Source organism: Dipodomys merriami, unplaced genomic scaffold (assembly GCF_024711535.1).
Source record: "Dipodomys merriami isolate MVZ:Mamm:240054 unplaced genomic scaffold, mDipMer1.0.p SCAF_102, whole genome shotgun sequence".
Taxonomy (NCBI): domain Eukaryota; kingdom Metazoa; phylum Chordata; class Mammalia; order Rodentia; family Heteromyidae; genus Dipodomys; species Dipodomys merriami.
In genome coordinates this window covers 2,206,589-2,217,993 of record NW_027202294.1, presented here as the reverse complement: position 1 = coordinate 2,217,993, position 11,405 = coordinate 2,206,589, and the positions used below count along the sequence as shown (strand labels likewise).

Sequence of the window (11,405 nt, the reverse complement as noted above, 5' to 3'; positions counted from 1 at the left end):
TTCTTTCTTTGTTCTTTCTTAGTTTCTTTCTTCTTTCTTTCTTTCTCCCTTTCTCCCTCCCTCCTTCCCTCCCCCTCCCTCCCTCCCTTTCTTTCTTTCTTTCTTTCTTTCTTTCTTTCTTTCTTTCTTTCTTTCTTTCTTTCTTTCTTTCTTTCTTTCTTTCTTTCTTTCTTTCTTTCTTTCTTTCTTTCTTTCTTTCGTTGGTTGTGGGGCCTGAACTCTGAGCCTGGACTCTGTCCCTCAGCTCTTCAGCTCAAGTCTGGCACCCTACCACTTGAGCCACAGTGCCACTTCCAGCTTTTTCTGTTTATGTGGTGCTAAGGAATTGAACCCAGGGCTTCATGCATGCTAGGTAAGCACTCTACCACTAAGCCACATTCCCAGCCAACCATACTACTAGAAGAAATACTATACTTTGTGCCATATGGAAGAATAATACAATTTCTTTTTTTTAATATGAGGAATTTTATTTTATTTCATTTTAGTTTTGTCAGTCTTGGGGCTTGAACTCTGGGCTTGGGTGCTGTCCCTGTGCTCTTTTTAGTGTTAAGGGAGTGCTCTACCACTTGAGCCACAGTGCCACTTCCAGTTTTCTAGTGGTTTATTGGAGATAACAGTCTCACAGAGTTTCCTGTCCAGGCTGGCTTTGAACTGCAATCCTCAGATCTCAGCCTCCTGAATAGCTAGGATTACAGGTGTGAGCCACCAGTGCTGGGCTTATTTTATTTTATTGTCAGTCGTGGGGCCTGAACTCTGGGCCTGGGAACTGTCCCTGAGCTCTTCAGCTCAAGGCTAGCACCCTACCACTTGAGCCACAGTGCCACTTCCAGCTTTTTCTGCTTATGGGGTGCTGAGGAATTGAACCCAGGGCAAGTGCTCTACCACTGAGCTACCTTCCCAGCCCAGGAATTTTATTTTTTATTTTTTGCTGACATACTATGAGGCAAAACAAAATTGACACCATTCACAGTTACTTCACAAAGTATCATTTGCATCCTATTTGATTACATGTACAGCTCTGTGCATGTGGGATTATGTGAGGAGGTGATAAAACACTATGCCAAAATTTTAGTATTAGTTTATATACACACAGTAAGAAACAGAACAAGGACCTGTTAGAGTTTCCCATGAATTTATTTCAAAAGTAGTGCAAACCACTTAGCCTAGTAAGCCATAAAAACAAACTTGAAAAGGACCCAGCTAAGTTTAAATATGACAATAGTTCTCAGTGTCTCAGAAGAATAACACAATTTCTAACCTAGGAAATTAGAGAAGTAGTAACTGGGTACAATAGCTTATTTTAGAAAAGGATAATATAGAAGATAATAGCATGTTTTGTTGAAGAAGCCACCAGCATATACTAGTGGCAGCATATACTGATAGACAGCTGAAAACAGGGAACAGAGGTTAGATTTAGAATGCATAGACAGAGATAAACCTGAAACTTCTGGCTAAAGTGTGTCATGTTTTTTTAGTATTACCTTAAAGAGCAGGGAGATCCAGTCTATACACTGAAAAAAATTGATTCTTCAGGACAACAGATCTCCTTAGCTCATCCTGTTTTGTTTCAATTTTGTTGTTAATGGGGTTTGCTCTCAGAGCCTGGGCATTGTCCCTGAGCTTTTTTTGCTCAAGACTAGCACCACTTCTGTTTTTTTGGTGATTAATTGGAGATAAGAGTCTCATGGAGCTGGGTGCCAGTGGCTCACGCCTGTAATCCTAGCTACTCAGGAGGCTGAGATTTTAGGATTGCGGTTCAAAGCTAGCCTGGGCAGGAAAGTCTGTGAGACTCTTTTTTTGTTTGTTTTTTGTTTTGGGTCCGATCGTGAGGCCTGAACTCTAGGCCTGTGGATTGTCCCTCAGCTCTGCAGCTCAAGGGTAGTGCTCTACCACTTGAGCCACAGCGCCACTTCCGCTTTTTCTTTTTTTTTTTGGGGGGGGAGGGGGGTCCGGTCACGGGGCCTGAACTCTGGGCCTGGGCGCTGTCCCTCAGCTCTTCAGCTCAAGGCGAGTGCTCTACCACTTGAGCCACAGCGCCACTTGTGGCTTTTTTCTTTTTGCTTATGTGGTGCTGAGGAATCAAACCCAGGGCCTCAGGCATTCAAGGCAAGCGCTCTACCACTGAGCCACCTTCCCAGCCCCAACTGAGAGTGGATTGTTATAAAAGAGTGAGGCCGACCCCTCATCATTCTCTTGCTTCTCTCATGATGTGGTCACTGTCAGATGTGTTGATCTCATGTGATGCCACTATCCATGTTATAGCAAAGCCAGAAGGATCTAACCATACGCCAATCAGATGTGGTTGACAGATCTTATACTGTGTCTTCACCTCTGTGATTCAAATAAGCTCTTTTTTTTTTTTTTTGGTCAGTTGTGGGGCTTGAACTCAGGGCCTATGCACTGTCCCTGAGCTTTTTTGCTTAAGGCTAGTGCTCTACCATTTTGAGCCACAGCTACACTTCTGGAGATAATGATCCTCAGATCTCAGCCCCCTGAGTAACTAGGATTATAGGCTGAGCCACCAGTGCCTGGCAAAATAAGCCTTTTAAATTTATAAACAATCCATTCTCAGGCAATTTGTTATAACAACAATCAGGTATTTTATTGCAGCAACACAAAATGTAGTACTGCAATCATGTTATTTTATAGTATTCATCCTTTTGCGTGTTCATTCACTTATCAAACACTGATTTGTATAATGTGACTTTTTTTTTTTTTTTTTTGCCAGTCCTAGGGCTTGGACTTTGAACCTGGGCACTGTCCTTGAGCTTCTTTTGCTCAAGGCTAGCCCTCTACCACTTGAGCCACAGTGCCACTTCTGGCTTTTTCTGTGTATGTGGTACTGAGGAATTGAACCCAGGTTCATATGCATGCAAGGCAAGCATTCTACCACTCAGCCACATTCCCAGACTAAAGGGACAATTTTTTTTCTTTTTTTTTTGGCAGTTGTGGGGCTTGAACTCTGGGCCTGGGCGCTGTCCCTCAGCTCTTCAGCTCAAGGCGAGCACTCTACCACTTGAGCCACAGTGCCACTTCCGGTTTTCTAGTGGTTTATTGGAGATAGGAGTCTCACGGTCTCTCCTGCCCGTGCTGGCTTTGAACCGCGACCCTCAGATCTCAGCCTCCTGAGTAGCTAGGATTACAGGCGTGAGCCACCGGCGCCCGGCTAAAGGGACAATTTTTAAGTCAGGTCATGGATGGAGCAATTAGGAACCACTGAAAGGTTTTAAAAAGGAAAGAATGTCCTGATTTAGGTTTTAGATAGAACAATCTACTAGATGATAGAACAGAAAGTGCTGGTTTTCAAATAATGGTCTAGTATAACTTAAGGAGCCAGAACTTCTGAGTTTGGGCCTGGGAAGGTGGCTCAGTGGTAGAGTGCTTGCCTTGTAAGCATGAGGCCCTGGGTTCGATTCCTTAGCACCACATAAGCAGAAAAACCCAGAAGTGGCGCTGTAGCTCACTAGAGCACTAGCCTTGAGCAGAAGAGGTCAGGGATAGCTCCCAGGCCCAGAGTTCAGGAACTATGACCCACCAAAAAAAAAAACAAAACAAAAAACAACCAACCAAAACAAAACAGAACTTCTGGGCTGGGTAGGCTGAGGAATCTGGTGCTTTTTTTTTTTTTTTTTTTTCTGATTCCAATGTAAGAGAGAAGCACCATATTCAAGAAGGCAAGAATATAACAAGTTACTGTGACTATAGTAATAGGTTAGTGGTGTGAAGACTAAGGAATGCATAGCTGAGTCATTTAGAAGGCATGTATAGGACTTTCCTTCCATACACAGTTGGATGAAATTCAGAAAGTAAAACTGAGATTCACATCTGGATCATCAGGCTCCATATGGCTTTTGAATCTTACTTCACAAGGCCACATAACAGCAAATATTGGAGGGGGTAACAATGCTCCATAGGAAATGTTCTCATTACCTTACTCATGTAACTGTAACCCCTCTGTACAGTATCTTTACAATAAAAAAAAAATAAAAAAGTATATATTAAATATGTTGCTTGTTTTTCTTTGCATTGTATTGCAAATACAATGGACCCACAACTGGACCCAAAAAACAAAACAAAACAAAACAAAAAAACAAAACAAGTGTTTATAAAATTTCTTTCATTAGGACTAGATATATAGATGAAGAACTATAGTTGACTAGACAAGGTTGTACTGGGGAGAGAAAAGAGCAGGCCTTGAGGAGATGCACTGGATCTTGAGCTCCCAATGCCCTAGTTGGCCTCCAGGAAACCTTAAGACAGTAATTCCAGAAGCCCAGAGGGTGACCCCATTTCCAGCCCCGGGTTATTACTGGGCACCAGAAAGGAGGAAGTTCAGGAAATCAGGAAACTATAAAGAAACCTCAATAACTACTTCCTCAAACATTTGCATCAACATCCTCAATTATAAAATTCATTACAAGTCATCTCTCTCCACCCACAAGCACAGGCCTGAAGCTAGGAAGCTAGGAAGCTAGGGACTACGGGAGAAACTCTTCATTGCCCAGCTTAGTTGTTGTTCTTCATACTAGACCTGGGTTTCCCAGGATCTCAGAGACCCTGGAAACTGACATTTTCTCACTTTTGAATTAGTTCACCTATTTTCTCACTTTTGAATTAGTTCACCCAGGGCCAAAGGCACTGCCACCTTTTCCTCACTTCCCAGCAGGTGAAGATTAAATCAATCTGAGTTAAAGGCTATGGTTGGCAGTGCCAACGGAATACTGGTCTGCCTGGGTACTTTTGTGAAGCCATGGGGGAGATGGCCCAAAGAGGTGATGGTGCAGACACTGGAGGTGGCAGATGGAGGAATTGGGAAAGTGGAAAGAGCTAGGCCTACTGCAAGATTTCGGGCAGAGAGTGGGTAGTGCCTAAAGGAGTTACCCCCAGAGGATGACCAATCAGATAGGAGAATAAAACTAGGGGGCGGGGCAAGGGCAGGTCTTCGACTAAGATTGGATCACAGCTAAGCACGGGGCGGGGTCCTGAGCTCGAGGGATCTGCTGATCTTTAGTTCACGTTATATACAGTAGAGGCAGTGGTAGAGCTTGGTGGGCTGCAGCACACGTGACTGGGTACGAGGCACTCCAGCCTGCCCAGGAATCCCGATTGTCCAGGATAGGTTTCATCACATCCTGAGGGTTGCTTCCATCCTCCACCCCGCAGCCTGTAGCCCAGCCGCCCTTCTTCCCAAAGGTCTGAACCTCATCGTCTGCAGAACGAAATGGGTACAGCCATGAATGACACAGAGCAACTGTGCCAGCCATACGACTTCGAGAAGTTTACGGACATGAGACCCTTTTTGGAGAAGTACTGGTGAGACCTGGTGAAGGGAAAGAGTTATGCCAAGGGCCTTTTAGGGGAGAAAGAGGAAAGGGATTGAATGACAGTAAGAATTTCTTCCTCCCTTCTTCCTTCCGTCTCTTTCTTTCTCTTTTTCTCTCCTCTTCTTTCCTTCTTACCCCCTTCCCCCCACTTGGTAACTGTCCTGGGGCTTTAATTTGTCCTTGAGCTTTTGTGCTCAAGGCTAGTGCTCTACCACTTGAGCTCAGAGCTCCCCTTCTGGCTTTTTTTTTTGGGGGGGGGGGTCCGGTTGTTGGGCCTGAACTCTGGGCCTGGGCGCTGTCCCTCAGCTCTTCAGCTCAAGGCTAGCACTCTACCACTTGAGCCACAGCGCCACTTCCGGCTTTTTTCTTTTTGCTTATGTGGTGCTGAGGAATCGAACCCAGGGCCTCATGCATACAAGGCAAGCACTCTACCACTGAGCCACCTTCCCAGCCCCGGCTTTTTTGGTTTTTAATTGGAGTTAAGACTCTCACAACCTTTCCTGCCTGGGCTGGCTTTGAACCTGAAATCTCAGCCTTCTGAGTGCGAATTACAGGCTTGAGCCCTTGGCAACTGGCTCACTATAGCACTTCAAAGAGATTTAGAGCTGGAATAAAGGATGCAGAAATAAGAAGGCACAGAGAGGAATATGGGAGAAGATAGAGGAAAAGGAAGACTAGTGTAGTGAGATCCATCTTTGAGGAATAAGATTGATTTGATCCATATGATAACCTTTCTTATTCTTTGTAGTTGTATGAGCATGTCTGTGTGCATAGTATTCATGCCTAGAAACAACCCTCCATACATAATGATCATGTTCTCGCTGCAACATCATAGAATGCTTTTCAGCTTCCCCAGGCATTTTGGCTTAGTCCTAAAATTCCTCAGAAGTGTTTGTTGGTTGACTTTATTTCCAACCAATTTGCCATTATATAACCAGGCAGAAGCTGTTGCCACATTCTTCTTACACCACGACCTTGGGTTAGCTCTAGGTGGGGGCTAGAAGATTCTGTCATTTACCTCTACCTCATTGAGAAAGCAATGATTACAGAAATCTGGTTCTAGGCCTGCTCTGTGTTAAGTATACATTAACATTACCAGGAAAGGAGCATTAACCCTTCTGTAAAAATAAGGAAAGACAAAAATGTCACACATAGGCCAGGTGCTGGTGGCTCATGCCTATAATCCTAGCTATTCAGGAGGCTGAGATCTGAGGTTCACAGTTTAAAGCCAGCCTGGGAGGACAAGTCCTCATGAGAATCTTATCTCCAATTAACCATTCAAAAACCAGAAGTGGTACTGTGGCTCAAACTGGCAGAAAACTAGTCTTCAGCAAAAAGCTCAAGGAAAGTGCCTAGACCCTGAGTTCAAGCCCCATGACTGACCAAAAAAAAAAAAAAAAAGTCACACCTGGTAGGTGACCAAGTTGGAACTGTAATTTAGAGCATTCACACAAAGAAATGAGGGAAGCTGGATGCTGGTGGCTAATGCCTGTAATCCTAGCAACTCAGGAGACTGAGATCTGAGAATTGCAGTTCAAAGCCATGCCTGGCAGAAAAGTCTGTGAGAGTCTTATCTCCAATTAAGCACCAATAAAGCCAGAAGTGGAGCTGTGGCTCAAGTGGTACAGCGCTATCCTTGAGCAAAAATGCTCAGAGACAGCAACCAGGCCCTGTGTTCAAGCCCTAGGACCTGCAGAAAAAGAAAGAAAAAGAAATGAATAGACATTCCTTTAAGCAGTATCACTCATAAGCTCATCCCCAGTAACTTCTATCTTCCAGGATATCCTCATTCCCCATAGTTCTGATTTACTTGCTGCTCATCATTGTGGGCCAGAACTATATGAAGACACGGAAGGGCTTCAATTTGCAAAGACCTCTCATCTTCTGGTCCTTCTGCCTTGCTGTCTTCAGGTAAGACAATTCCCTTCCCACCTCTTGTCCTTTAGCCCTTAAACTTCCATCTCATCTCTTTATTATTATTTTTATTTACTTTTGTGCCAGTACTGGGGCTTGAACTCAGGGTTGGGGTGCTGTCCCTTAGCTTTTCTGCTCAAGACTCTACCACTTGAACCACAGCTCCACCTCCAGCTTTTTTGGTGGTGAATTGGAGAATAGGAGTCTCATGAGTTTCTTGCCAGGGATGGTTCAAACCTCAGTCCTCAGATTTCAGTCTTTTCAATAGCTAGGGTAACAGGTATGAGCCCACAGGTGCCTGGCTTAAATTATTTATTTTATGTAGTTGTACAAAGGAGTTTCATTTCAACAAGCCAAATTATGAATACAATACATTTTGATCAATGCCAGCCCCATCTTTTTTTTTTTTTTTTGGGGTCCGGTTGTGGGGCCTGAACTCTGGGCCTGGGTGCTGTCCCTCAGCTCTTCAGCTCAAGGCTAGCGCTCTACCACTTGAGCCACAGCGCCACTTCCGGCTTTCTTTTTTTTTTTGCTTATGTGGTGCTGAGGAATCGAACCCAGGGCCTCAGGCATGCAAGGCAAGCACTCTACCACTGAGCCACCTTCCCAATCAGCCCCATCTTATTCCTTTAAGTTTCCCAACAATCTCAATTCCATTGACTCCTAGCTTCTACACTCTCTCTCTCTCTCTCTCTCTCTCTCTCTCTCTCTCTCTCTCTCTCTCTCTCTCTGTTTAGTTGTGAACTCAAGGCCTGGGTGCTGTCCCTGAACTTTTTCACAGAAGGCCAGCACTCTACCATTTTGAGCCACAGCACCACTTCTGGTTTTCTGGTAGTTTATTGGAGATGAAAGTCTCACCAGCTGGGTACCAGCAGCTTACACTCGTAATCCTACCTACTCAAGAGGCTGAAATATGAGGATCAAGGTTCAAAGCTTGCTGGGGCAAGAAAATCCATGAGACTCTTACCTCCAATTAACCACCAGAAAACCAGAAGTGGAGCTGTGGCTAAAAGTGGTAGAGTGCTGGCCTTGAGCAAAAAAGCTTAGACAGCACCCAGGCCTTGAGTTCAAGCTCCCCACTGACCAAGAAAGAAAAAGAAAAAAAAAAAGCTGGCTTTCACTATGCTCCTCAGATCTTAGCCTCTTAATAGCAAGGATTACAGGCATGAGTCACTGGAGCCTGGCTTCTACCCTACTTTATATTGGTTTTACTTCTTCCCTCGACTCCAAGCTGGTAAGTCTTTGTTCTCTCCCTTTTACACCCATGAAGTCTGTGCTTCAACAAATTTCTCCAGCAAGCCATACTCTTGGTTCCTAACTTTCTTTCCCAAGACTGCCCAACAATCTTCACACCTATCCCTCCTTCTTCTTCTTCTTCTTTTTTTTTTTTTTGGCAGTTGTGGGGCTTGAACTCTGGGCCTGAGCACCGTACCTCAGCTCTTCAGCTCAAGGCGAGCACTCTACCACTTGAGCTACAGCTCCACTTCTGGTTTTCTGGTGGCTTATTGGAGATAAGAGTTTCACGACTTTCCTGCCCGGGCTGGCTTTGAGCAGTGATCCTCAGATCTCAGCCTCCTGGGTAGCTAGGATTACAGGCATGAACCACCAGCACCCGGCTTGATATCCCTCCTTCTGATATTTTCTTTTTCTTTTCTTTTTTTTTTTTTTTGGGGGGGGGGGTCTGGTCGTGGGGCCTGAACTCTGGGCCTGGGCACTGTCCCTCAGCTCTTCAGCTGAAGGCTAGCGCTCTACCACTTGAGCCATAGCGCCACTTCTGCCTTTTTTATTTTTGCTTATGTGGTGCTGAGGAATCAAACCCAGGGCCTCATGCATGCTAGGCAAGCGCTCTACCACTGAGCCACCTTCCCAGCCCTGCTTCTGATATTTTCTTCCCCTAAATTTTTTTCATCTTCCCCATCTTGCCAGTATTTCCTCTGAATCTCCCACCCCATACCAAGAACTCTATTTTTCTTTTCTTTTCTTTTCTTTTTTTGTCAGTCTTGGGGCTTGAACTCTGGGCCTGAGCACTGTCCCTGTGCTCTTCAGCTCAAGGCTAGCCCTGTACTGCTTGAGCCACAGCACCACTTCCGGTTTTCTAGTGGTTTATTGAAGATAAAAGTCTCATGGACTTTCCTGCCTGGGTTGGCTTTGAACCATGATCCTCAGATCTCAGCCTCCTGAATAGCTAGCATTACAGGCGTGAGCCACTGGCTCCTGACTCTATTTTTTTCATTTTTAATTCTACTTCTCTACAGTTCTTGGTCTTTTTCTGACCATCCTTTCCTATAGAATACTGGTTGGAGCTACCAGATTGGCCCTAGGAGCTCTGAAGCTATAACCTCTACTCCTGGTGGGGTGGGGAGATGATGAAGCTTGAGACTTAATGACCTAGCCAGACCAGGGGGAAGGGTGGACTGGTGCTTGGGAATGATCTTACACTTTCTTTCTCTGTCCTATTTCAGTATCATGGGGACAGTGAGGACATGGAGCTATATGGCCAGTGTGATACTGACCAGTGGCCTAAAACACACTGTGTGCTTCTCCTTCTTCACGGATCACATTGTAGTCAAATTCTGGTCGTGCCTTTTTCTTCTCAGCAAAGTTGTTGAACTTGGTGAGTGGCATGGCTTTGTTTCTTTGGTGCCCAGTGATTTGTGTGCCTCCTCAGAGTCCTCCACTCCCCCCCACCCCCGCCCCCCCGCCCCCCGCCCCACGGTGTCCTAACAACACATCTCACTCCAGCTTCTCTCCAAATTCTGTGCCACAAACACCCTCCTCCCTATCCTGAGAATTCCTCCAGTGTCCCCCACACATAGTGTAGAGGGTAGTCCCAGCACTGGGTGCTATGCCAGTTATGACTCCCATTTCCCAGGAGACACGGTCTTCATCATCTTGCGTAAGCGGCCACTCATCTTTATACACTGGTTCCACCACAGTACAGTGCTGCTGTACACAAGCTTTGGATATAAGAACAAAGTGCCTTCAGGTGGTTGGTTTATGACCATGAACTTCAGTGTGCATTCCATTATGTACACCTACTACACTCTGAAGGCTGCCAAAATGAAGTACCCCAGAAGGCTTCCTGTACTCATCACAAGCCTACAGATCCTGCAGATGGCTTTGGGAACCACCTTTGGCATCCTGAACTACGTTTGGAGACAGGAACATGGATGTCACACCACAACAGAACACTTCTTCTGGTCCTTTGTCCTGTATGCATCCTACTTAATCCTTTTTGCCCACTTCTTCTACCAAACCTACATGAAGCCTAAGGCCAAAAGCCAGTGAAGGGTTGAAGAGAAGGAACTAGTGGGTCTCTCTTTTTCCCAGGGCACTAAGGTCAGGGCTTAGGTTTAGGAGAATGATTAGGGTTCTTCCCTATATGGCTTCCCAATAGGATGTATACCCCTCTATGGCCACAAGTAGCAGCCATAGAATGGGATACTTTGAAGTTTCTGTGTCTGACGTGTAGGCCAGCCAGGCCATTGGGGAAGGAGGCAGGATGGAGGAGGGTTCCTAGAATTACTCATATTTCTACCTAGAAAATCTTTCTTCTTACGTCTATTTTAAAATTAGAGATATCAACAATATTTTGGGGATTTGGGGAAGTGAGGGACTTCTGCGGAGGGAGAAGGTTGCTGGCAATGGGGTGATCCTCAGCGGGGAGTCAGGAACGTGTGTGGAAGGTTAGAGGCACACACAGACACTCAATAAGAGTCCTAGGCCTGGTAGGCACTTCATAAATGTCTGTCACAGACCAGAATTTTATTGCTGATAGAGGGCTAAGCTTCCCCATAGGAACAGTGAGAAACAGGTGCAGAAAGGCGGAGTAACTTCTCTGAAGTCATAGGCTTCCTAAATTGCAAAACTGTTCCCCCGCAAGGAAGCAATTCAAGACCACACTTACCATTTGTCCTCCCGAGACCACGAGGTGGCGCCACAGCACCACCTCTGGCCAGGGCCAACGCTCCATCCACTTGCGCATCCCTTTGCTGGAGGAGTCCCGGCCTCTCTAGGCTGAAGGAGGTGAGTGAGACTGAACCCGACCAGCCTGGCCTTTTCAGCTTGTGGCTGCTGTGCGTGCAGCTCTCCTTTAGACGATGAGGGAGAAAGCAGGGAAGAGGGCCCAACCGTAACTCTAAATCATCAAGCCTTTGACAGTCCGCG

The 11,405-nt window shown here is 45.6% G+C and overlaps 1 protein-coding gene across 1 annotated transcript; it reads left to right on the top strand.

The window, feature by feature from the left end:
- The first annotated feature begins 5,108 nt into the window (after positions 1 to 5,108).
- Positions 5,109 to 10,649, top strand: Elovl3 (ELOVL fatty acid elongase 3). Its single transcript, XM_069993621.1, has 4 exons — positions 5,109 to 5,313; positions 7,104 to 7,235; positions 9,701 to 9,852; positions 10,111 to 10,649. The coding sequence occupies exons 1-4, from the start codon at positions 5,222 to 5,224 to the stop codon at positions 10,524 to 10,526; spliced, it is 792 nt and encodes a 263-aa protein (XP_069849722.1). The 5' UTR covers positions 5,109 to 5,221; the 3' UTR covers positions 10,527 to 10,649.
- The last annotated feature ends 756 nt before the right edge of the window (positions 10,650 to 11,405 follow it).

Bases quoted from the DNA above. Each gene is read 5' to 3' on its own strand.
- Elovl3 (XM_069993621.1), top strand. From the start codon at position 5,222: ATGGGTACAGCCATGAATGACACAGAGCAACTGTGCCAGCCATACGAC. The intron at 7,236-9,700 runs GTAAGACAATTC...GTCCTATTTCAG, and splicing joins TTCTGCCTTGCTGTCTTCAG to TATCATGGGGACAGTGAGGA. The intron at 9,853-10,110 runs GTGAGTGGCATG...CCCATTTCCCAG, and splicing joins CAGCAAAGTTGTTGAACTTG to GAGACACGGTCTTCATCATC.